Raw genomic sequence first — 27,090 nt, 5'->3', positions numbered from 1 at the left:
ATCATTTTAAGTGGAAAAAAGGGAACTGGTGCAAGATTGGACCAAATAAGTATCTCCCTTGAACGCACCACATCCTTGTCGCTTCCCAATTTGGGGAATGTGGACATGCACTTAAGGCCGCATTGTGAAGACAAATTGACTTGCGGCAATTAATGTTATTTATCCGTTTGTATGCCAAAAAGGCTTTTTAAGCGGTTTGCAAATATTAAATCAAGTTATAAAATCCACACATAGTTAAAATGAAGAAATAAAACAATTCCAAAGCAATTTAAACAGTTTTTTTAAAAAACAAAGCAATTGAATCTTCCAGGACAAAGTCCCTTCATTGAGTGCAAGAGGTCCCTGCCCCAAGGAGCTAACAATCTTAAACTCAACACAGGGAACAACAGAAAAAAAAGGGAAAGAGTAAAAAGAGAAACAATGTGATTTCTGCTACATGCAGACCTCCGTACATGGCCCTCCGGTGTCTCCTAAGAAGGGCACATCCCTCACTTGTCCTGCTTCATGCCCTCTGGGCTGGAAAACATCCTTGAACTCTGATCAGCCTTCTTTATGGTCCAGCTCTCACTTCCATACATCACTACTGGGAAAACCATAGCTTTTACTATACGGACCTTTGCTGGCAAGGTGATGTCTCTGCTTTTTAAGATGCTGTCTAGGTTTGCCATCGCCTTTCTCCCAAGGAGCAGGCGTATTTTAATTTTGTGGCTGCTGTCACCATCTGCAGTGATCATGGAGCCCAAGAAAGTAAAATCTCTCACTGCCTCCATTTCTCCCCCTTCTGGCATCTCAGCTTAGTGCTGTCAAAACACTGACCGGCAGCGCTTCTCGGGGCTTTCAGGCTGAACCTGTAGATACCGCTGGGGACTGAATCGAGGCCTTCTACATGCAAGGCAGGTGCACCAACCGCAGGTGCTGCTCATTCCTGGAAGGGCTTGTGTGTGCTTGGCTGTGATGCTGATCACAGATTCCTGGGCTATGAGCCTGTCCTGGATCTGGGAGGGCGGCGGGCACTTTGTGCCTTCACTCCGCGCCTGAACCGGGGGAACCTTCTGCATGCAAGGCAGCTGCTCCTGCCGCCGAGCTTGCAGCTCTTCTGCAGAAGGAGGCTGCTATTAGCATACACGTGTGTGTGTGTATTAGCCAACACGTTTCATCTTAGGTACTCCTGCCTGCCTGCGTCCACCTGGGAGACTGGGAAAACGCCCGCCACATCTCTGACTCTCCCGATTCCCACCTCCCACCCCTCTTCTCCCTCCCAGGAATCCTGACTCCTATTATTATTATTATTATTATTATTATTATTATTATTATTATTATTATTATTATTATTATTCACTCGCCTGTTGCTTCCACTGCCTTTGCAAACCGTCCACGTTCCGGGCTCCTGCCGTCCCCAGCAGAAGAAAACGATGGGAAGGGGGAGGGAGGGCTGGCGGTGCAAAAGGGAAGCTTCGTACCAGGAAGGGGAGAAGGTGGGGCAGGAAAGTGACCTCACTGCTTTTCTATCTCTTTGCGCACTCTTTCCCTTCCCTTCCTCGCCATGTGGCTCTGGTTTCCCTCCTCTCTAGGCGCGCGAAGCTCGCTGCACTTAACCCCTTGAGGGAGAGAGAGAAAGAAAAGAAGAGAGAGAGAGAAGGGAAGTTCTCATATAACTGTCGCGTCGGAAGGGGTTCCGAGGGTCATCCAGTCCAACCCGTTGCAATGCAAGGGATCTCAGCTACAGCAGCCATGACAGATGGCCCTTCAACAGCAGATACACTGCGTTTTGTCTATGTGAAACCAGTGTCATTCTTAGGGGAATCTGTCTGCCTGCCTGGGGAGACAATGGGAATCCCTTGCAGACGACCGCAGTGCCTGGAGACGATGTTGCTTCGAGGTGTTTTGTGGGAAGTGGCTGGAAGAAGTGGGGTGATGGACTAGGAGCCGGGTGGAGCAAGATGAAAATGCCTTGCTCAGCCCAACCTACATCGCAGGGTTGTTGTGAGATTGAAATGGAGGGCGGGGCAGATGGGGAGAGAACCATGATATCTGTGATATTTTAATGTATTTTTGGTTTTTATGGAAGCTGCCCAGAGTGGCTGGGGAAACCCAGCCAGATGGGCGGGGTACAAATAATAAATTATTATTATTATTATTATTATTATTATTATTATTATTATTATTATTATTTACCTGGATTCCTTTGGAGGAAATGCCGGCTGTAAATGCAACAGGAGTAATAGCAATAAACAGAAGAATAAATAATGTACAGGGCAACTCTTGTTCAGGGCTGCTCAGAGCTAAGTTCAGTGGGACGTACTCTCAAGTAAAGGTATACAGTGGTACCTCGGGTTACATACGCTTCAGGTTACAGACTCCGCTAACCCAGAAATAGTACCTCGGGTTAAGAACTTTGCTTCAGGATGAGAACAGAAATCATGCAGCGGCGGCGTGGCGGCAGCGGAAGGCCCCATTAGCTAAAGTGGTGCTTCAGGTTAAGAACAGTTTCAGGTTAAGAACGGACCTCCAGAACGAATTAAGTACTTAACTCGAGGTAGCACTGTACAGTCATACCTCGGGTTGAAGTAGCTTCAGGTTGAGAGTTTTCAGCTTGCGCTCCACAGTGACCCGGAAGGAATGGAGCGTGTTACTTCTGGGTTTCGCCGCTCGCCCATGCGCAGATGCTCAAAATGACATCACGCGCATGTGTGGAAGCGGCAAATCGTGACCCATGCACATGCAGACACGGGTTGCGTTCGCTTCAGGATGTGAACGGGGCTCCGGAACGGATCCCCTTCGCATCCAGAGGTACCACTGTATAAGGTTGCAGCCTTATTAATATACAGTGGTACCTCGGGTTACATACGCTTCAGGTTACAGACTCTGCTAACCCAAAAATAGTACCTTGAGTTAAGAACTTTGCTTCAGGATGAGAACAGAAATTGCGCAGTGGCGGCGCAGCAGCAGGAGGAGGCGGCCCCATTAGCTAAAGTGGTGCTTCAGGTTAAGAACAGTTTCAGGTTAAGAACAGACCTCCGGAACGAATTAAGTACTTAACCTGAGGTACCACTGTAAAGCAATTTTGCTTGACTGGCTGGCTCCTTACTGCGCTCCAGGATGGATAACTATTTCCAGCCTGAGGGCCACATTCCTTTATGGTCAGCTTTCCAAGGGCCACATGGCAGTAGTGACCAGTGGGTGGAGCAACGGATGCAATTTTTGGAAATTTCGAAGCCTGGCACTCAGTTAAGAATTCATTGAACAATTAACTTACAGTACAGTGGTTTACATGGCTAGTCAGAAGTTTATTGGTGTTTAATGGGGCTTACTCCGTTTGTGTGCCACCGCTGCTGCTGCTGTTGCTGTAACCCACCTGAGACCAGTTGAAGTTCAATGCCCTAGGCCATCAGAGTACTTCGATTTCTCAGACCAAAGATAGGCAACCTGTGGCCCTCCAGATATTGCCTGCCCCTCAATGCCTCAACTCCCATCATCCATGCTGGTGGATGGGAGTTGGAGTCTAGGAATGTCTGGATCATACTCAATGATACAGATTTGCTAGACTTAGTGGGTTTCGATAACCAGTTCTGCTGGCATGCATATTTAGCTTACAATAAGGTAAAGGCGCACAGGTTTTTTTAAAAAATCATATAATCAGGAAATCTCTTTATAAGATCTGGGAGAAATACAAGATGTTGTTGGAACCTAAAGCCCCCTGGTGGACCTCTCCGATAGAAGCCACGGCTGTAAAAAGGAAAGATGCAAAAGGGGACTGGGCAACGTATAGAATGGTATTAGAAGAAAAAAACAATAAGCTAAATTTGAAGAAATTAGAAGAAATTAGAGGGTATGTGACAGATTGGCTACAATGAGAGATTGAGTATCGACAAACGAAAGGATTCAAAAAAGAAACTTCAAGATTAGAAAAATGGAAAGTAGAGGCATGGAATAGTTATTTGTTTGAACTTATTCAGTCAGACATTGTTGCAGTCATGTCACAGGAAACAACGTGGAAGGTCAAGTCCACCACGATAAGGAACAGATGGATAAATGGATAAAATGGATAAAAACTACTGGAACGAATGACATTCGGTGGAAACTAAAGACACTATGCCCATGGCTGAGGATAATTGTTTGAACCCTTCCAATGGATATTGGGGGGGGGGGATTGTACAGAAAATTTAAGAATTGGAAGGAGATAATATAATGTATGTAAAAATCCCAAACTCGAATAAAACTCTTCCAAAAAATGGGGGGGGGGGATAAAAATAGATGCTTTGTGATACATCCCTCTGCTCAACTGCTTCGTGAAGTTCAATAACAAAGGCACTTGTCTGCAATGCTATCTTCACAGCTTTTGATGTATTAACATCATCTTCTTGCCCCTGCAGCAGTTCCAGCTTTTCCTCAAAGCACAATGATATAGCGGGTCTCTTCCGAAGCTCATCCTGTTTATCTAAGTCTTTCGTTTATCTTAGACTAAACTGCACTGGAAGAAACCCAACAGAATCCCAAGCTGAAGCTGAGATGGCAGGATATACTTTAGCTAGAGAACCCCCCCGCAAAAGTCTCCAATAAAGGACTGGAGATTCTATCCACAAGCTCAGATAAAAGAAAATAAATACTTCTTCATGCAGGGCATAGTTAAATTGTGGAACTCACTCCTGCAGGAGGCAATGATAAACTTGGATGTCTTTAAAAGAGGACTGGGCAAATTCATGAAGAGTAAGGCTATCAATAAAAGGGACGGGGTGGCATTGTGGGTTAAACCACAGAGCCTAGGACTTGCCAATCAGAAGGTTGGCGGTTCAAATCCCCGCAATAGGGTGAGCTCCCGTTGCTCAGTCCCTGCTCCTGCCAACCTAGCAGTTCGAAAGCACATCAAAGTGCAAGTAGATAAATAGGTACCGCTCTGGCAGGAAGGTAAACGGTGTTTCCGTGCACTGCTCTGGTTCGCCAGAAGCAGCTTAGTCATGCTGGCCACATGACCCGGAAGCTATAGCCGGCTCCCTCGGCCAGTAAAGCGAGATGAGTGCCACAACCCCAGAGTTGGCCACGACTGGACCTAATGGTCAGGGGTCCCTTTACCTTCACCTTAAGGCTATCAATGGTTATCAGCCATGATGGCTGCCTCCATTGTTGGAGGCAGGGATGCTTCTGAATCCTGTGGACCACGGGGGGGGGGGGGGATACTCTTGTGCTTAGGTCTTGCTGGAGAGTTTTCCAGAGCCACCTGTTTGCCCATTGTGAGAATAGGATGCTGGACTAGATGGGACATTGAACTGTTAACGGAGAAATCCAAGTGCTTCCTTAGACAAAAAACAAGGACACCAGCCAGGAATACCAGAGCAAAACAGCAGCCAGTAGGCTTGGTCTTTATTGAAGACTGTCGCCACAGACTCCCACCTGCCACAAGGTGCAACAAGATGGAAGCCCCGAATGAAAGAGCACCCAAACTTTTATTAGCTGCTAATCCCCATGTTACATCCCCCACAAACTACATCACTCATACATCACGGTTACATCATGAAAGGGGAGGTCTGGTGGCAGTAATCTGAGCATCCTGGACCCTGCCCCAAGGTTCCCCTTGCCCTCCACCAAACACCCATCAAGTGTAACAAAAGAGATACAGTCATACCTCGGGTTACAGTAGCTTCAAGTTAAGTATTTTCTAGTTGCGCTCCGCGGTGACCCGAAAGTAAGGAGCATGTTACATTGGTGCCTCGCAAGACGAAATTAATCCGTTCCGTGAGTCTCTTCGTCTTGCGGTTTTTTCGTCTTGCGAAGCACGGCTATTAGCGGCTTAGCGGCTATTAGTGGCTTAGCGGCTATTAACGGCTTAGCGGCTATTAACGGCTTAGCGGCTATTAACGGCTTAGAGGCTATTAACGGCTTAGCGGCTTTAAGAAAAAGGAAACAAACTTGCAAAAACTTGCAAGACCTTTCGTCTTGCGAAGCAAGCCCATAGGGAAATTCGTCTTGCGGAACGACTCAAAAAACGGAAAACTCTTTCGTCTTGCGTGTTTTTCGCCTTGTGAGGCATTCGTCTTGCGAGGTACCACTGTACTTCCGGGTTTCGCCGCTCACGCATGCGCAGATGGTCAAAGTGACGTCACGTGCATACACGGAAGTGGCGAAACTCAACACGTGCAGACATTCAGTCACGTGTTACGTTTACTTCAGGATGCGAACGTGGCTCCAGAACAGATCCCGTTCCAGAGGTACCACTGTATTTACATTTCCCTGTTTCCCATCCAAGTTGATCACACCCTTTTGTCTTCATCTGGGTTTGTTATTTCTGGAATGGCTCAGAAATATACTCAGAGTCGAGAGTGGATTTCATGCTCTTTATTCAGCTCATCGTGGTGAGGAGGAATGGAGGTTCCCCCAGAATGTCTGCCTTATATACATTATTTACATAATGGGCAATGCGTGATTGGCTAATTTCCAGGATTCACCTGTAGGCCAATCAGGTTGCGGATTCACTTCCACCTGGAGCTGGATTGGGTGGCTCCTGTGGACCGATCAGACTGCTGCATTCTGGAGCCTATTGTTCTAGGACCAGTCAGGCTGCTGCATTTTGGATTATATTCACCTTAGTACATAACAACCCATAATACACTTCCTAGGATTTTGGCGGGGGTGGGGAAGCTGTGACTGTGATGTGATACTGCTTTAAATGTACTGTGCAGATGGGGCCTAACCCAGCATTCGCAAGCTACGAACTTGGCTTTTGAATACCAAGACAAGCCCTTCTTAGAATTGTAGCTCTGGGAGAGAAATAGTGGCACCCTTAAAAAACAACAGTTCCCAGAATTCTTAGGGCTGCTTAAAGTGACACTGCTTTACAAGTGGTACCTCTAGTTGTGGACTCGATCCGTTCCAGGGTGCCATTTGCACCCTGAAAAGTCCTCAACTAGAGTGCTGCTTCTGCGCACGTGCGCGGCACAATAGAGCACTTCTGCGCATGCATAAAGTGTGCAGATTGCTTCTGCGCATGTGCGCGCAGTGAACCCGGTGCTGCGTTCATAACCCAAAAAGATGCAACATGAAGCGGACGCAACACGAGGCATGACTGTATGGGTGTAGTGCATTTCCACCCAAGGCCCGTCCTAGACCTCACTCTATTCTCTCTCTAGACAAGTTCAGGGGAAAAGCGTAGGCTGGCAAAAGCCACATACAGAGGATGGGAGGCAAGGGGAGAGGTGTGGTCTGGGGAGACTGAATGGCGTGGACCAGACAGAGAGGATTGGAGGGCTACATTTGAGCCCTAATGTTCTCCCTCACTTATCTAGCTCAGTACTGTCTCCCACAAACTCTCTAGGGTTTCCAGGCATATTAGGAGAAATTTGCCCCCCCTCCCCACTGCACTAGAGGGCTGGAATTAAAACTCGGGCCTCTTGCATCAAAACCAAATTGCTTCAGCTTTTGTGCAACGTTTGCCCATAATGGGAAGAGTTTTCTTGCCTGGCAGTGAGGTGCAATCGTGTTGGCCTCCCTTTCTTCTCAGCACAGGGTCGCAGTGAGTCCTCTAATGCCTTAGTCCACAGTGCCATGTTCATTTGGGTGCAGTGCCCCCTCCAGGGTTGTCCTCTCCCCCCCCCCCGTCCCATATTCTCCCCACCCTGTTTGCATGTTGACGAGAGTTCCCTGGGTAACAGGAAACCTTTCTCCTCCCATGCATTGTGTGGGGCAGGAAACCTTTGACAATGGAGTACAGAGACGGCAGGATGTCCCTCGTTCTTTAAGCAGGGCGGGGGTGGGGGGTGACAGGGAGAAATCCGTTGCACAGCCGTACAGCCCATCTACAGATATGGGGGGCTCCATGGGTGGGGGGCACCCAAGGGCCACCTCTTGATCCGGTTCTGTTCCACAATCTTGGCTTTGCTTTTTGACACCCTTCCCCGGACGCCTGGGTTCTGCCTTCTGAGCTCACTTCTGGACGGATAGGAAGGAAAGTTGCGGGGGGGGGGGTCCTGTAGGGTGGTCTTCAAACAGGATGGATCGCTTGCTGCTGCTGGCCTTGATTCCACTCGCTCGAGGTGAGTATTAAGTTAGCCAACCTGTGGCAGGTGGAAGGGGTTCAATCCTTCATCCTCGCTGGATTTCAGCCGGGGAAAGTTACCAACATCTCAGCCCATCTATGCAACTGTGCCTTTGCCAGCAATTTGATCTGACCACAGCAATGCTCAGTGCTTGTCTTGGTACAGAGAGTGATGCTATCAGCTGCTGAATTGCTCCAGATCCAACTGCCGTGAGAGACGCACAGCTGCAGAGAAGGGCTGAAACGTTGGCAACCAGAAGCACCATTTATCTATACATTTTTGTATGCAGTTGATGTGGCTTTTTGGGGCAGTGTGTGGCTTATTTGTGTACGCACAACTGTTTCCATTTGCATGTTTGTACGTGTGGTCACACTGCACACATATATGTGCAAAACCACACTTAGGTTTGCTCATTGGATGTTGTTGTTTAGTTGTGTCCGACTCTTCGTGACCCTCTGGACCAGAGCACGCCAGGCAGTCCTGTCTTCCACTGCCTCCCACAGTTTGGTCAAACTCATGTTGGTAGCTTCGAGAACACTGTCCAACCATCTCGTCCTCTGTCATCTCCTTCTCTTAGTGCCCTCAATCTTTCCCAACATCAGGGTCTTTTCCAGGGAGTCTTCTCTTCTCATGAGGTGGCCAAATCATTGGAGCCTCAGCTTCAGGATCTGTCCTTCCAGTGAGCACTCAGGGCTGATTTCCTTCAGAATGGATAGGTTTGATCTTCTTGCAGTCCATGGGACTCTCAAGAGTCTCCTCCAGCACCATAATTCAAAAGCATCAATGCTTCGGCGATCAGCCTTCTTTATGGTCCAGCTTTCACTTCCATACATCACTACTGCTCATTGGATAGGTATATGTAAATCAAACTGGGAGGGGGACTTGTAGCCCCTTGGATATTATGGACTACAATTCGCCATCATCTCTGACCACTGGCCATGCTGGCTGAAGCTGATGAGAGCTGGAGTCCAGCAACATGCTCTGGAATACAACAGGTTCTCCCTCCCTGGCATAAGATGCATGAATTGAAGAACTGGAATTGTGGCAAAGGAGATGTGAATCAGGTTACTGTGTGTAACCAGTGACAGCTCCTGCTGTTTCATATCCTTTGAGCTACTAACAGCTGAACCCTGGGCCATCTACCCTCAAGCCATGTGCTCTATCCCACAGCCGTGCTCTCTCCCTTGGTGTGAGTTTTCACGCAAAGCGGCAAAAGAAGCGGTTAGCCCATGGGCAGGGCAAACTAAGGCCCAGGGGCCGGATCCGGCCCATTCGCCTTCTAAATCCAGCCCATGGATGGTCCGGGAATCAGCATGTTTTTACATGAGTAGAATGTGTCCTTTTATTTAAAATGCATCTCTGGGTTATTTGTGGGGCCTGCCTAGTGTTTTTACATGAGTAGAATGTGTGCTTTTATTTAAAATGCATCTCTGGGTTATTTGTGGGGCATAGGAATTCGTCCATTATTATTATTTTTCAAAATATAGTCCGGCCCCCCACAAGGTCTGAGGGACAGTGGACCGGCCTGGGCCCTGGCTTAGCCTGTTTCCAGGCTGCACTGCTTTAAACTACAGGAAGAGGCAACTGATGTAACTATATGTTGCTCTGTACCAATAAAACTAAATAAAAATCCCCGGATGTAGAAATCTAGCATCTCAGGGAGAGAGACAGTGCTTGAAACTGTCCCCTTGGCAGGCTAGTTTTCTAAGTGCAGGACTATTTTAAAAATTCTGGAAGAGTATTTGATCATGCTGAGCCTAAAATGGCACAGCCCAGAAACAGATTCACCAACAACTCTGTTGTTTATGTGAATTAATCCCATGGACTTGAACCATCTCGTTGTTCTGTTTTCTCTCCTGGCCAGGTCTGTCTTGCAACCAGGTTCCCTGCAAGAATGGAGGCATCTGTGTGAGTCACACCAATGGGACTTTCTCCTGCCTGTAAGTTTTCAGGATTCACAATAAGGAAATAAATAATGTGTCTGGGATAAAGGGGCAAGGAGTTGAAACTATCCCAAGAGAGAGTACATTTTCCGGGACGATGTTCCCTTTCTTAGAATCGAACTATGCAAAGGATGACTCAGCCTTCGTTACTCTTTTATCCCCCTCCCACCTGCCCTTCCTTTAATCAGCCCAGGGTGATGTAACACAGCATTTCCTACGCCACCTCCTTTTGCCATCACGACAGCCCTGCGATGTAGACTAGACTGAGAAGCAGCCGGCGGCGTTTTGCTAGGTACTCGAAAAGTCCGAGCCCTGGCTGGTAAAAAGAACACTGCCTAGAGTTTGCATAGGGCAGTTTATAGACACTGGATGCAAATTTAGACTGGATTTTAGAGCGGGCAGGGAGGGATAAATGAAAGCTGGCTCTTACTGCCAAGCTCTGAGCTGTGCAGGTGCCAACAAGGTGTTCTGGGCTCAGAAGCCCGGACTGTACTCCTGGCTTCATTCAATTTCATTTGATGTCACTGTGACATCAGGTGATTGACAGGGGGGCGACAGGCAGGAGGGCGGGGCTGCACTGGTTTTCGGGCTTCCCCAGTGGTGGAGTTCCTGTCGGTTACCAGGAAGGAGAGGGGCAAGGCAGTACTGAGGTCAGCGCAGTATAAACCGGCGGAGCTAATCTGGCACTCTTGATAATGCATTTGCACCGCACCGACTTTTCTTTTTCTCTCCTAATAATTTACGACAACTCCACTGCCAGGAGCTCAGGGAACCAGCCTTGCCCTGCCCGGTCGACTGATTCTAGTGGGAGTCCCTACCAGTCTGTCAAACCTGCCCCATAGGGAGTGGGGGAGATAAGGATGCTGCCCAGTGGACAGATCCAATTCTCCGCGCGTGCCCCCAACACACATCTAGTGCAGATGACCCAGGACTCAGCCCCCACCACAGAGGCTACCCCCCAACAATGCCCCCCACTCAGAGATAGTAATTGGATTCAGTGTCGTCCAGTGAGCTCCGAGCAGGTAATCTGCACAGGCTCAGAGTCACTCAAGGTTTCATGTTCCTTCGTGCCCCTCTGCCGGGGACTGAGCCCTGATATTGAAAGCAAGTCCTGAACCAACATTGAGCATATTATGACCTCCAAGGTCCCTTTTTTTGAATACAGTGGTACCTTGGGTTACAGATGCTTCAGGTTACATACGCTTCAGGTTACAGACTCCGCTAACCCAGAAATATTACCTCAGGTTAAGAACTTTGCTTCAGGATGAGAACTGAAATTGTGTGGCGGTGGCGCAGTGGCAGCGGGAGCCCCATTAGCTAAAGTGGTACCTCAGGTTAAGAACAGTTTCAGGTTAAGAACGGTTCTCCAGAACGAATTAAGTTCTTAACCTGAGGTGCCACTGTATGTGGCTGCATCAACACCATACATTTAAAGCAGTCATGGGTTCCCTCAAGGAATGCTGGGAACTGTAGTTTGTTAAACACACCAAAACGTTGGGCAAAGATATTCCTGCATCGCCGGGGGTTGGACTCGATGATACTCGTGGTCCCTTCCAGCTCTAAAGATCTGTGATTTTTATCAAGAGGCCACCTTTTCCCCTAAGAGAATAATAGAAACACGGAATTTGTCGAGCTTCAAGGGACCCTGAGAGTCATCTAGTTCAACTTCCTGCAGCGCAGGGATCTCAACTGAAGCATCCATGACAGATGGCCACCCAAACTCAGCTTTGAAACCTCCAGTGAAGCAGAGTCCAGCAATTCTCCACCAGTTTTCCTGATGTTTAGACGGAATCTCCTTTCTTGGAGCTTCAATCCATTGGTTCAAGTCCTACCATCCAGAGCAGGAGAAATCAAGCTTCCTTGTGACAGGCCTTTAGATATTTAAAGATGGCTATCCTATTTCTTCTCAGGGCTCAGCTTTTGCTGTGCCTAGAAAACTCAGCTCCAAGCAGTTTTCCTTTTGCTTTCTCTTCCCAGAGCTACAGTTCCCGGAGTGGTTGGTTGGTTATTGATTGATTGATTGATTGATTGGTTTTCACATATTACATTACAAATGTACCAAAGCCAACACCATTTCCTCCCCACCCCCATACATTTACATTTATATTTCCTCAATCCATCGTATTATTCTTTTCTCCTTCCTCCCGCTTCTCTCCGCCCCCACTCGATTTCCTCCACATTATACAATTTACAATAATCTTTGCATTCTACAGTCTTCTCAAATCATTCTTATTATCTTTCCTTACGAATTTTCCTTCCATCCAGAGTGGTTTAACAGACATCTCCTCTGGGAATTGTAACCCTGCGAAGGGAATAGTGGTCTCCTAACAATTCTCAGCACCCAAAACAAATGACTGCCTGGCAACTATATAGTTCGGACTCAGGCTACACTAGAGCTTTTTGTGCTTTGGGGAAGTTTATCCTTTCTCTAACTTTTCTTCTTCTTCTTCTTCTTGCCTTGTCAGGTGCCACGCCGGCTACGTGGGAGAGACATGCCAATTTGTGGACCCCTGCACACCTGGGCGCTGCCAGAACAGGGGCACCTGCTCCCTCACGGCCCTTCTTCCCCCAAACGCCCCTGCCTACACGTGCCTGTGCCCTCCAGGTTTCACTGGGGAGGAATGCCAGGGAGTGGTTGGAGACCCCTGCTTCCCTTCCCCCTGCCAACATGGGGGGACGTGCCACTGGCTCTCCGGGAAAGAGTATCGATGCCAGTGCTTGCCAGGGTGGACAGGTATGGCAAAGGAAGACACACACACACTTGTGGCTTCTGTTTGGGAAATCAACTCAGGGTAGGCCCACTGCAATCAACAGACGCAATTAGCTAAGGTCCATTAATTCCAATGCACTTGAGTAGAATTTAGCTTGGTGCAACTCACAGTCCAGGATGCGCTATAAGGGCGAACGTATCCATCTCGGTTTCTCTCATTTTATCATTTCTCCAGTCTTAAATTCAGCTACCCACAATTCCACATCAGCTTGCGATTCTTTCTTTCTTTTTAAGTTCCTCCTAAAAGTTCATTAGTATTTTAAGCACTGATTTCTCTTAGCTTACGCATTTTTGTACGCAATTTCCCCCCAAAATACCGTCAAACCTCTGCTCCCGAACACGGAAAACCCAGAAGTAACTGCTCCAGTTTTCAAATGATTTTCAGAAGCCAAATAGCTTGCAATGAGTTTTTTTTCTTTTTTCTCCATTGACTTTGCCGATCATCCTCTGATTCTCAGTTGTCAAACAGATTCGACAACCGAGGTTTGACTGTACGTAATTTTGCAAGGTGGTTCTGCCATTTCGCAGGTTGTTTTCACTAATAGATGCATGTTGAAGTACATGCATTCTTGTACTTTGACCCAACTGTATGTGCATCCTTGTACACGCTACTAGGATGGAGAATGGCCTTGTAAGATGTAGGCAAGTGGGAATTTCAAAGGATGGCCATATCTCAGTGTTGGGAATGTATTGTCACAGTGTTTGAAGGGATTTTTCCCAGCCCTCCCTGGAGATTAAACCTGAGACAAAGCATTAAGCTGTGGCTCTTCTCCCAGAAGAAAAGCACAGTAAGAAGGACGGACATAATTATGTAGCATAGAACTATCATAATAACATGGTTAATGATAACATGAAGAGAGACTCATATTCAGAGATAGTCTATCATGGATCGCCACTTGCTGCATGGGCCAGGGAGGACTATTGCCCTGCTTCTGAGAGTTAGCAAAGTCACTTAAATAAGACAGACGGAGTCCAGAGAGAAAATACATCCTAACAGAAACTGTATAATCTGAGGAGAAAGGAACAGAGAGGTTTTATTCTCTTTAATTCAGGCCTTGCACATCACAGGGAGACATTCAACCAAACATACAAAGGAAAATTCCCATAGAACTACACAGCCAATCAAAGCACACCTTACTTCAGGAGCGATCATGCCACTTTACCTGGCAGCTAAGCAGCACCTTCACCCTATGCCTACATGGGCACTGGCTGGGGGTGGGAGTGGGGCGTGCCAACCTTCTCCACTCAGTGCAGCAGCTTGGGGGTTGCCACTTCCTTCGCGCCTTCCACTCTTAGCCTGTTGAATGTAACAAAGGACAGAGTTAACCCTTTAGCTGCACAAAGTATGATCTCTGCTGCGGCACTTCCGACACCGTGCTTCCTTTGAAAGCCATCTGGGCGACTACTGTCGGAAACAGGATGCTGAATTGCATTGACCTTTAACCTTACATTCTTGTGAGAGCCAGAGGGGAGGAAAAGGCTGGGAAAGAAGGTTGGCTTACGCGTTTGGCTTTGCTTCCAGGGAAGAACTGCCAGCTGATGGACTTCTGCCCAGCGAATCCCTGCGCCAACGGCGGGACTTGCGTCATCACCTACCCGGTCATCGTTTGCCAGTGCCGGCCAGGCTTCGAAGGGCACACCTGCCAGCACGATGTCAACGAGTGCTTCGGGGACCCTCACCCCTGCCTCAACGGAGGCAGCTGTATTAATAACATTGGCTCGTTCCGCTGCGTTTGCCCACCCAGTTCTACGGGTCCGCTCTGCCAGTACCGTCTGGGACCCTGTTCCCCGGAGATCTGCCTCCATGGTAGCACCTGCCACCCTGTTGATGAAAGATACCATGGCTGCCTGTGTCCCCCAGGTAAGAAACAGGCAAGGTTGATAAACCCAATCCATGGATTCTGCCTGGATATGGAGCGGAACGATCTCTAAATTTCAGTGCTCATTTGTCCAAGCTTTGATTCAATTCTCCATGTTTTTGCAACAATCTGGGAGTGTTTTCTTTTTTTAAAAAGAAATGCCCATGGAAATGCATTATTGTGAATTGCACTCAACTCTGCCGGAGGCGGCGCAAAACGGCAATGGCGGTCCTCTTTACTGTGTGAAGAGGGGCTCCGCGAAAAAGGGTCGTCCGCTGCGGCAAAGCGGAGACCCATTAAGACAAACCGTAGGCAGAGCGAGCCTGCGGCCGTGGGACTCGGCGGGTGCCAGAAGCCCCCCCAGAAACGAGGAAGGGACCTCGTAAGAGGCTCCGGAACGTGAACGGGGGAGCGGCGCTGTGAGTTCATCGCTCTTTTCGCGGAAGTGAAGCCGCGCTGCTGTTGCTGATGAGCGTCGACCTTTCTTCTTGAAAATCATCGGAATTGGCTGCAATTTACCCGTGAGTAAGGGGTACTAAAGATTGACTAAAGATTGATTTAAATTCGTTTAATTCGGCTGAAAACGGGAGGCGAGTAACAGGAAGTCCGCCTTCCGGTCCTGCTAATCAGAGCAAAGCAAAGAGCCCGATGTGGGCTGAAGCGCTCAAAAGAGACTTTGAAATTAGTATGAAGGGGCATTAACAGACTGTGTTCTTCTAGAAATTAAAAAGATTGAAGGATTAAATCTGTTGGTTCATTGCGCTAAGGAATCTTCCCCCTATTGTGAAGTGACGTGGAATTGAAGGGGATAACCGAGCTATCGGACTGCCAGTGTTGCAAAGGAGTACTGTCAGGCTGCTGAAACTTTTTCTTAAGTACAAATTGTTGCATTGATGGATACACTATCGCTTTAATACTGATATTGGAACCTTTCCGTTACCTTGTGGCACTATTTTGAAACAGAACTATCTGAAAGCCTCCTTTTTGAACTTGGGGACTATAAAAGTTGAAATAGGAACTTTGATGGTGGAAAAGAAACTTTCTTTCTTATGAAAACCCCCCCTAGTGGATTTGCGGAGGCATTGAGGCCTGGGAACTGTACCTTATTGGGATTTTTTGTGGTTTAATTGTTTACATTCTGGACTTGCCTTTCTCATGGATTGAAAGACTGTTTGACCTTGAACAGAGGCAGCTGGGGAATGAGTGGCCCAGGGAAAACAAGAGCATCTAAAGCTAAGGAAGCTTTAGCTGAGGAAGCTAAAGAAAAGAAAAAAGATAAGAGAGCTGGGCAGCTTGTTCAAACAACGTTGACTCATCAACGCAGATCCTCGGTACCAACTGTGCTGACGGCGCAGGAGGAAGAAGTTGAAACGCTTGCAACAGAAGATATGGCAACTGGAGGAACTGATCCAGTCTTGAAACAAATTTTGGAACAACTGGCACTTTTGAATAAGAAGGTGGACGATCAGTCATCTAAAATTGACAGAGCTACATCTATTATCAGTAAGTTAACAGATCAGGTTTCCCAGCATACTCAGGCTATTGAGAAACTGCAAGGAGCTACGGCGGAGAACTACAAATTAGCTGCGGAAGCCAATCAAAAAGCTGAGCAAGCGTGCAAAAAGGTGGAGGAGATCAAAGGGGAAGTAAGACCTCTGAAAAGACAGGTAGGAGAACAGCAAGCCTACCTGTCAATGGTGGAACTGAAAAGTAAGGAATGTAATCTTAGGCTGAGGGCCGTCCCAGAGCTGGAGCAGGGCAACCTAGAGGAATTTTTGACGCAGTTGTTTTCTAAATTTTGGGGGGTTGAGGAAGATAAAGACTTCAAAATTGTGACGGCCTTCAGATTGGGAAGATCGGTTAAGAAAGACAAGTCCAGAGACTGTTTGGTTTGTTTGAGAACAAGAGAGGAAAGAGACAAGATACTAGGCCAACATTTTAAAAAATCTCTGGAAGTTGAAGGCAAAAGGGCAGAAATTTATAGAGACATTCCTAAATATCTGTTGGACCTTAGAGCCTCATATACAGACTTGGCCAAATTGTTAAGGTACAACGCAATCCCTTACAGGTGGGAATTTCCTCAAGGCCTATCATTCACCTATAAAGGAAAGAAGGTAAGAATTAAAACACCAGAGGACCACCAGAAGTTCCTACACGACAACGAGGAGGACCTCCAAAAGAGAGCTGCAGATTCTTGGCCTCCACCACCGGGATCACCACCAAGACCCGTACCATCTGGAGGCGGACCGGCACCACAGCCTTCGGGAACGGAGGACAAATTAGATACCCAACTGTGATATCTAAGAAGTAGACCAGGATGTCTCTACAGCTTCTTAGCTGGAACATAAATGGCGGGAATTCTCCAGAAAAACGGAGAAAAGTATTTCATATTTTGAAAAAAGAACAATTGGACATTATTTGCCTGCAAGAAACACATGTGACAAGACTCCACAGAAAAGTGTTAATTAACAAAAGGCTAGGCCAAGAATTTATCTCATCGGACAAAGTTAAGAAAAGAGGAGTGGTGATATATGCAAAGGAGAACTTGTCACCAAAATTCGTATTCAAAGATGAACAGGGTAGAATTTTGGCAATTGAAATTCAGACACAAGGAGAAAAGTTTTTAATTCTAGGAATATACGCCCCAAATGATGGAAAATCGGAATTTTTCAAGAAGCTGCATGAGACTATGCTGGACTATTTGGATTACAACAACATTATCATGTTGGGAGATATGAACGGCGTCGCCTCAGTGAATATGGATAAGTCGCAAAGTGCTAATATAACGAAAGACGGCAGACTACCAAAAACCTTTTTCGAAATGACTGACAATTTGGATTTGATTGATATATGGAGGATCAAGAACCCTCTAGGGAAAGAAGGAACTTTCTTTTCTGAGGCCCACATGACATGGACGCGAATCGACCAAATATGGATAACTAGAGGGCTGGCACCTAAGACCAGAAAAGTGGAAATCTGCCCAAAAACCTGCTCCGACCACAACGCTTTGAGAATGGAATTGAGATTAAATACAACCGGATCTTTCAGATGGAGAATGAACGACGCTTTGTTAAGAGATCAGGAGATTGTTAAGAAGGCCCAAAAAGTTTTAAAGGATTATTTTGAAATAAACTTAAAGACAAATGTGGAAAAAAGAACAATCTGGGACGCAAGTAAAGCAGTTATGAGAGGGTTTCTAATACAGCAGAACACGATTAAAAAAAGGCTCTGGAATGAAAAGAAGGAGAAGATTTTGGAGAAAATAAGAGAAGGAGAGAAAAAACTGAGATCCAGGCCTAAATCAAAGGAAGTATTGAGAGAAGTGAAGTTTTTCCAGGCACAATATTCGAAACTGATAAATCAAGAGGTGGAATGGAAAATTAAACAAATGAAACAAAGATCCTTTGAATCTGCTAATAAGTGCGGGAAGTTGTTGGCTTGGCAGTTGAAAAAGAGACAAAGGCTTAACACAGTTACAAATCTAGAGATTGAAGGGAGAATGGTTCAGAAACCCGAGGAAATTAGAAAGTGTTTCCAGAGATATTTCAAAGAACTTTATTCACAAAGGCCACAAAAAGGCTCGGAGGTAGACCAATTTGTCACAACTAATGGATTACAAAAAATACCCCAGGAAATGAGAGCAACCCTGAACTGTAATATTACAATCCAAGAAATTGAATGCGCCATTCAGAACCTCCAACTGGGCAAGTCTCCGGGACCTGATGGACTTACTTCCAAATATTACAAGGCATTGAAGGATTCATTGATACAACCATTGTTGGAAGTTTGTAACCAGATTATGGAGGGGAGGAAGGCACCGGAAACGTGGAAAGAAGCTTTCATCACGTTGATACCAAAATCAGAAACTGAAAAAACTCAACTTAAAAACTACCGTCCTATCTCACTCCTAAATGTGGATTACAAAATCTTTGCAGACATTTTGGCAAGCAGGTTTAAGAAAGTATTAAATGAAGTGATTCATAAGGACCAAGCAGGCTTTCTCCCTGGCAGACATTTATTTGACAACACAAGAAACATCATTGACATTTTGGAATTTTTACAGACTAACTCAAATACAAGAGCGGTGTTGATCTTTATTGATGCGGAGAAAGCCTTTGACAACATTTCTTGGATGTTTATGAAGAAAAATTTGGAAAGGATGGGAGTAGGGCGGGGGTTTGAAAATGGAATAGAAGCAATTTATTCAGAACAAAAAGCTAAATTGATAGTAAACAACGTGGTGACAGAGGAGTTCAAAATTGAAAAAGGGACACGACAGGGGTGCCCTCTATCTCCTCTGCTGTTTATTTCAGTCCTGGAGGTGCTATTGAACATGATTAGAAATGACCGGTTGGCACAGGGAATTGTGGTCGGAGAGAAACAATATAAACTGAAAGCATTTGCAGATGACTTGGTATTAACATTACAGGAGCCAGCCTCTAGTACTAAAAGAGCGTTAGAATTAATTTCTGACTTTGGTCGGGTGGCGGGATTCAAGCTGAATAAACAAAAAACTAAAGTTTTAGCAAAAAACTTGACAACTACTGAAATAGAGGAGTTCAGAAAAGAAACAGAACTAAATGTGGTTAAAAAAGTAAAGTACTTAGGGGTGTACCTGACCTCCAAAAATTTGAATTTGTTTAAGGACAATTATGAGAAATGTTGGTCAGAGATCAAAAGAGACTTGGAAACATGGTCAAGACTGAAACTTTCCTTGTTGGGCAGAATAGCTGCTATAAAGATGAATGTATTGCCGAAAATGCTATTTTTGTTTCAGGCCCTCCAGATCGTGGATAAGGTGGAATGTTTTGGAAAATGGCAGAGGGATATATCTAAATTTGTCTGGCAGGGCAAAAAGCCCCGAATAAAGTTTAAAATACTAACAGATGCGAAAGAAAGAGGGGGGTTTGCCCTGCCGGACTTGAAGTTATATTATGAATCTGCAGCCCTCTGCTGGTTGAAGGATTGGATTTTGTTGGAGAACACCGATGTCCTCGACCTGGAGGGATTTGATAATGCTTTTGGGTGGCATGCATATTTGTGGTATGACAAGGTTAAAGTTCATAAATTGTTCAAAAACCATATTGTCAGAAGGGCAATTTTTATGGTCTGGTCAAAATATAAAGACTTATTGGAGAGTAAAACTCCGAGGTGGCTCTCACCGATGGAGGCCAAAGCACGTAAAAGACTCAATATGGAGGCCCACTGGCCTAAATATTGGGAAATAATTGAAAAAATTGGAGATAAATGGAGGTTGCAGAGTATGGAAAAGTTAAAAAACAAGGTGCGAGATTGGTTGCATTATGCTCAAATTCAGGAAGTTTTTAAAGCGGACAAAAAAGTGGGTTTCCAGGAGGAAAAATCGAAACTAGAGACAGAGTTGCTTGAGCCAAAATCTAAGCTAATTTCGAGAATGTACAACTTGCTGCTTAAATGGAATACACAGGATGAGATTGTTAAATCCTCCATGATAAAGTGGGCGCAGGACTTGGGGCATAACATTATGTTTGAAGACTGGGAAAGGTTATGGAACACCGGAATGAAATTCACGGCATGTAGTGCCTTGAAGGAAAATATTATGAAAATGACATACCGGTGGTACATGACCCCAGTCAAGCTTGCAAAGATATATCACCTGTCTGATAATAAATGTTGGAAATGTAAAGAAGAGGAAGGGACATTTCTACACCTCTGGTGGACCTGCCCGAAGGTGAAGGCCTTCTGGGAGATGATACATAATGAACTAAAAAAGGTGCTTAGATTTACCGTACCCAAGACACCGGAGGCCTTCCTCCTGGGCATGGTAGACCAGAGGGTGACTAAGAAAGATAGAACTTTCTTTATGTACGCTACTACAGCAGCAAGGATCTTGATGGCAAAGCACTGGAAGACACAAAATCTACCCACACTGGAAGAATGGCAGACGCAGCTGATGGACTATATGGAACTGGCTGAAATGACTGGCAGAATTCGAGACTCGGGAGAAGAAGAAACGGAGGAAGTTTGGGAAAAATTTAAGGACTATTTGAAAAAGCATTATAAGTTGTATGAATGTTAAAAAATGCTCCTTTCTAGGAAAGTACAGCTTCAGTATCGGTAAATTTTTGAATTGGTAAATAAGGCACAACAAGACAGAAGTGGTGTAAAGAAATAATTTTATTGTGTTGAAATTAAAAATTAATGGATTTGGATTGAAATGTTTAGAGATCAGATATCACGATAAAATGGAAGATATATTATTATGTTTAAAATAAGTCAACAAATTGCTGAGGTTTTGGATTTACAGAGAAAGCAGTGATCGGAAGATGGGGGGAGTCCATTAGATTTATGGAAACATGTATTTGCAATTTGAATTTTGAATATTACAAACCTAATAAAAATTATATTAAAAAAAAAAAAAACTCTGCAAGCGGTTTTACCCTAAAGTAATGTGTTTTGTGTGTGCTGTTTTCACCAATTTGTTCATTTTTACTCACGCTCTCCCCTGATGTTTGGGGACAGAATGTGAAGTATGAAGCAACAATAAGAATAATTTATTATTTGTACCCCGTCCATCTGACTGGGTTGCTCCAGGGGGGGAGGAAAAGGGGTGCAGTGGGTGCGGGACACCCCGGGTCTTCTTCTTGTTGTTGTTAAATGGAAAACTCCCTAAGTATGGGCTTATTTCGCTTAATGGTTTGTGTGGCCCTGCAGGTAACCATGGTTACCATCTAAGATGGCCGCCAAGAGCAAATGGTGGCTGTAGGCCTGCTTCCGCACAAGTACCTGAGGAAGGCCCTGTTGCATCAGAACCAAGGCCTGTCCACCTTCCCATCGAATCATCCATGAATTTGTTTTCTCCCCCCCCCCCTAGGCTACACAGGTCAATACTGCGAGGTGAACCCAGACGACTGCATTGGGCATCAGTGCCGCAACGGGGGAACCTGCCAGGATGGGGTGGCATCATATACTTGCCACTGCCTGCCGGGTTGGACAGGTGAGGTACCAGCATGTTCCCACCACCAACTTTGGCAGCTTTTCAAGGTTTCAAGGCAGGGGATATTCCCAGCCCTCCCTGGAGATGTCGGGAATTGAGCCTGGGACTGTTTGCATGCAACACAGATGTTCTACCCAAGCTGTGGTCCTCCCCACATTAAAAACCAACCAACCAACCAACCAACCATAGGTTGCCTTATACCAAGTCAGTCTTCCAGCCCCATACTGTCTACACTGACTGGCAGTAGCTCTCCAAGATTTCAGAAAAGGAACATTCCACCCCACCTCACCCCGAGATAATAGCAATTGAACCTTCTGTGTTCAAAGATTGGCCCTTTCCCTCACCCTGAGGAAAAGTCGCAGTGCTCAAACGGTTTTGTAAAATGCTTTGAGGGGTTTTCTTTCTTGCACTGTATCAGTTTTATGAAATAATTGTTTATGAAGTAAGGGGAGGGAGCAGTGGTATTGTGTGATGGGTTCTGAACTGACCAAGGATAGATCTCAGGGGAACAGCTGAATGCTCATGGGACACACAGTCTTGGTGAGTTGGCGGCAACATCAAAGGGGAGGGGGGAGCAAACGCCATGTTAGGAAAGGGATCAGAAATAAAACAGATAGCATCATAAATTCTTTAAAAAGCTACCGATCCTTCCCCGCCAGCCTCTTAACGGGTAAACAAGGAAACCAGGAAGCTCCCAGCTTCCTGAATTAGGCGTAAAAGGAGCTGTCTGGCTATCAAAGGAAAGCGACTTGCCTAGCGGTCGCCTGAGAAGCAGAATCCGCAGAGACACCCTGTGATGGGTTGGCGAGAGCCTTCTGAGCTGAGAAACAGCAAGCACACGTGGTTTAGCATTAAGTAGGGATGTTCCCCAGCCACATTGACCTCTCACTTCCCTGACAGCGGTTGCACTGTTTGTCAACATCCTGTTGCTGACGCTGTTGAGAATGTTGTTTGCAAACTTCAGGACCCTAGGGCAGCCCAAACATCCACAGAAGCTGCTGTGTACTGACTGCATCAGACCACTGGTGTCTCTGTTATCTGACCAGGTGAAGCACCACAAGCTAGCGATGCAAGAACTGAGCCTGGGGTCTTGTGCATGTGCTGCACCACTGAGCTATGAGCCCTACCATAGTTTGTTGTCACCTTCATAGGAAGGAAGGTGACAAGCAGATGACCGGTTCCTTATCTGATGGGTGGTATTCAATTAAACTTTAATCAGAGTAAACCCCCGACTTTGGGGTTTCGGCGCTTATCTCGCTTTATTGGCCGAGGGAGCCGGCGTACAGTTTTCGGGTCATGTGGCCAGCATGACTAAGCTGCTTCTGGCGAACCAGATCAGCACACAGAAACGCCGTTTACCTTCCCGCTGGAGCGGTACCTATTTATCTACTTGCACTTTGACATGCTTTCGAACTGCTAGGTTTGCAGGAGCAGGGACTGAGCAACGGAAGCTCACCCCGTGGCAGGGATTCGAACTGCTGACCTTCTGATCAGCAAGTCCTAGGCTCTGTGGTTTAACCCACAGCGACACCCATGTCCCTTTAATCAGAGTAGACCCCCTGAAATAAATGTGCACGGCAAAGTTAGTTCTGTTAAGTTCAGCAGGTCTACTCTGAGTAAGACTTAATTGACTCTGACCTATTGTATGCAGTTTGAGCTCCCTCCACCCCTTTCAGAATTCAGACTGTTTATGAACATTCTGTGAAATCACCACAGTGCTGTCAGCACTGACAGAGGGAACCAATATGACCTGGAAACCAAGGCTTATGAGGAACAGATGGGGGAACTGGGTATGTTTAGCCTGGGAAAGAGGAGACTGAGAGGAAATATGATAGCCGTCTTCAAATATGTCACATCGAAGATGGAGCTGTTTTTTCCTGCTCCAAAGGGTAGGATAAAAACAAAGGCTTCAACTCCAAGAAAAGAGATTCTGACTAAACATCAGGAAGAACTTTCTGACGCTAAGAGCTGTTCCACAGTGGATCCATCTCCCTCAGAAGTGGGTGGACTCCCCTTTCTTGGAGGTTTTTAAGCAGAGGTTGGACAGCCATTTAGCTGACATTCCTGTTTTGCAGGGGGTTGGACTAGAGGCAGTGAGAGATTTTACTTTCCTGGGTTCCATGATCACTGCAGATGGTGACAGCAGTCACAAAATTAAAAGACGCCTGCTTCTTGGGAGAAAAGCAAGGACAAACCTAGACAGCATCCTAAAAAGCAGAGACATCACCTTGCCGAAAAAGGTCCATATAGTTAAAGCTATGGTTTTCCCAGTAGTGATGTATGGAAGTGAGAGCTGGACCATAAAGAAGGCTGATCGCCGAAGAATTGAGGCTTTTGAATTATAGTGCTGGAGGAGACTCTTGAGAGTACCATGGACTGCAAGAAGATCAAACGTATCCATTCTTAAGGAAATCAGCCCTGAGTGCTCACTGGAAGGACAGATCGTGAAGCTGAGGCTCCAATACTTTGGCCACCTCATGAGAAGAGAAGACTCCCTGGAAAAGACCCTGTTGTTGAGAAAGATGGAGGGCACAAGGAGAAGGTGACGGCAGAGGACGAAATGGTTGGACTGTGTTCTCGAAGCTACGAACATGTGTTTGACCAAACTGCGGGAGGCAGTGGAAGACAGGAGGGCCTGGCGTGCTCTGGTCCATGGGGTCACAAAGAGTCGGACACGACTAAACGACTAAACGACAACAACAGGACTAGAGGACCCTCAAGGTCCCTTCCAACACTTTGATTCTATGAAATGCTGTAGGCTGGGGTTACCATAGGGAGGCATGCAGGGCTGGTGTTAGTTTGAGGGCGTGCCAGCTTCCTTCAAGGGCTGTTCTGATAACCGCCTATATCTCCTCCCACAGGGCTCCTTTGCCACCTGCATGATGCCTGTCTGAGCAACCCATGCCACCCCGATGCATTCTGTGACACTGACCTCCGGACCGGCAATGCTGTCTGCACCTGCCAGCCAGGCTACGCTGGGCCCACGTGCTACGAAGACATCAACGAGTGCCTGATGGGTAAAGTGGGTGGCGTAGGTTGGGGTAGAGAAAAATATGTCCGCCATCATAAGTAGAAACTGATTGGGAACGAATGCTGAATAAGAGGACCGTCCGGAAGCACTCTGTGTGAGCAGATGGCCATGTCCCTTCCCTGCATCTATGTTGGGGTCAGAGTCAGGCGCAAGTCGGCAATGAAGAAATAAATCACCTGAGGCCAGTGAAACAAAGAAAACAAACCGCAAGCTCTGGCCTGGTGATCTCAGTAGCTGTCCTGGAGGTCTTGCCTCAAGGAGGCAGACAGTTGTGAGCACCTCCGCTCTCTAAGACTCCTTCCCTAGCAGCCTAAGGCAGCGGTTCTCAACCTGTGGGTCCCCAGATGTTGTTGGACTACAACTCCCATCATCCCTGAGCTCTGGCCTTGCTAGCTAGGGGTGATGGGAGTTGTAGTTCAACAACATCTGGGCCCACAGGTTGAGAAAGGCTAGCCTAAGGTTTCTCCTTCTTACCTCTCGTCGCTCCGCCCTCTTCATTTCTCTGCATGTTCTGGGAGACCAGGAAGAGGGGAGTTGGTTGCAGCAGGAGGGAGATTCTCCATCTTCTTCCACAACCGGCCTTCACTCAGCCTCTTGACCCCACCTCCACCCCTTCCAGCCTCGGAGTCTGAACTGCTGTCTGCCACAGCCTCTTCCTGCTCACTAAACCCTGTTGCCCCTCCTGCTCCTGGTACTTCCTTCTCCCAGTCTGCTCCTTCTCCCTCTCACCACTCATCGTCGTCCCACCACCAATCCCCTGGCTCTGAGCCTTCTTCCCTGGGGGGTTAACCGGCTGGTGCCTCCCACCAGTGTCCTGTACATCCAGCCAGTCTGTGACGGCCTGTTCCTCTCGGCCTGTCCAGGTGCAGAGCCCTGTGAACACGGAGGAAGCTGCCACAACACACCCGGATCTTTTACCTGCCGCTGTCCCGAGGGCTACACGGGCTCTCGCTGTGAAGCGAACCTCAACGAGTGCCTCAGCCAGCCCTGCCACAACGGAGCCTCTTGCCTGGATTTGCTGGGCCGCTTCCAGTGCCTCTGCCCCTCGGGTAAGGAGCAGGGCTGGGAAGAGAAAAGGTGGAATAGCAGTTGGGCTGCCAAGAGTCGAGTCAGGGAGTCCTGGGTTCAAATCCTGAAACTCAGCCCTCCAGTTTCTTTGGGTTTCCCCTTGGGCCAGCATCCTGTTCCCACAGTGGCTGAACCAGTGGGAAACCAGCAAGCAGGATTTGAGCACAGAAGTCCTCTCCCCTGGCATTCAGCAGCCATCAATAGTCCTCTCCTCTGTGAATCTGTCTGATCCTCTTTTAAAGCCATCCAAGATGAGGGCCATCCCTGCCTCCTGTGAGAGCAAGTTCCATAGTTCAATTAGGCACTTTATTTTATCATCATCACCATCTCCTTCAGCCAAGTGTCCTTCCATATATTGCCCCCAGATGTTGCTGGACTAGAACTCCCATCATCCCCAGCCAGCATGGCCAGCGGTCAAGGATAAAGGGAGTCGCTGACCAAAACAGTGTTCTTCATCCTTGGGTCCTCAGATGTTGTTGGACTACAACATCCATCATCCCCAGCCAATTTAGCTTTTGGGGCTCCACAGGTCAGACTATCCTAATCAGATCAGCCTCGCAGGCCAAGTTTGGCAGGTGGGTCATGCTGCCCACCTCTCAGTCACCTGATGTCACAATTAGATCAGGTGCAAGGTGCTTTGAAGTCCCGTAGTCGGGACTTCAAAGCACCTTACAAGGCATTGCTTTTTTTAAAAAAAGGTTTGGTTCCCCACCCTGGTTTTAGCAGGGGTTTGTGTGGAATCCCCTACTAAAATGGAGTAAAACATTTGTTTTAGCATACATACCCATGCCCAATTCAGGATGTGGTTTGCATGAATTCCTGCTGAACAGGGCAGGATTTAACAGCCCCACCAGCCCCCACTCTTCAGTTAGCAAGTGCGGGAAGTGCCTTAAACCTTCCTGCTTTGACTTTCCCTACTGGGAAGAGGCATGCATAGCCAATGGGGTTTTTAACTCCTTACTACTTTCTGTCAGCTGGTGTCACAGGGAAAAGAGCCTCCTGGGCCAACTTGAACCCTTTTGATAAGCCAAGTCTGGGTGGAGATTGCCCACCCCTGCTCTGACCATTGCCCACCCCTGCTCTGACCAGTGTACTACACTGTCTTCTTACCCCTAATAATATATTTCTTCTGTTGATTCCTTTCCAATGTAGGCTTCAGTGGGCCATTGTGTGAAGTGGGACAATGCTCCCGAGATAGCTGCTTCAACGGAGGAACCTGCCTGCAACAGAGCCATGGAGTTGCCTGCCAGTGTCCTCTTGGTAAGTGAAGAACGCAAAAAGAGGAGTCAGAGATCTCAAGCCAGGAGGGGATTTCTGAAGTGGCTGGTTCTTCCTCCTTCCCATTCATCTGCTTGCTCCTAGTACAGTAGTACCTCAGGCTAAGTACTTAATTCGTTCTGGAGGTCCGTTCTTAAC

General features: G+C 46.9%; 1 protein-coding gene across 2 annotated transcripts in view; it reads left to right on the top strand.

The window, feature by feature from the left end:
* Positions 1–7,733: 7,733 nt before the first annotated feature.
* Positions 7,734–27,090, top strand: part of NOTCH4 (notch receptor 4) — a 45,776-nt gene continuing 26,419 nt past the window's right edge. For both annotated transcript variants that reach the window (XM_081901307.1, XM_081901306.1), the window contains exons 1-8: positions 7,734–8,024; positions 9,892–9,967; positions 12,436–12,704; positions 14,263–14,601; positions 21,453–21,575; positions 24,437–24,592; positions 25,470–25,655; positions 26,827–26,934. In XM_081901307.1, the coding sequence (XP_081757433.1) occupies positions 7,982–8,024; positions 9,892–9,967; positions 12,436–12,704; positions 14,263–14,601; positions 21,453–21,575; positions 24,437–24,592; positions 25,470–25,655; positions 26,827–26,934 (1,300 nt within the window). In that variant the 5' untranslated portion in view covers positions 7,734–7,981. The remainder of the gene's footprint in view (positions 8,025–9,891; positions 9,968–12,435; positions 12,705–14,262; positions 14,602–21,452; positions 21,576–24,436; positions 24,593–25,469; positions 25,656–26,826; positions 26,935–27,090) is intronic.

This window comes from Podarcis melisellensis (assembly GCF_964234715.1).
Source record: "Podarcis melisellensis genome assembly, chromosome: 2".
Lineage (NCBI taxonomy): Eukaryota > Metazoa > Chordata > Lepidosauria > Squamata > Lacertidae > Podarcis > Podarcis melisellensis.
Note: the sequence above shows the minus strand (reverse complement) of the source record. Positions and strands in the feature narration are given on the sequence as shown.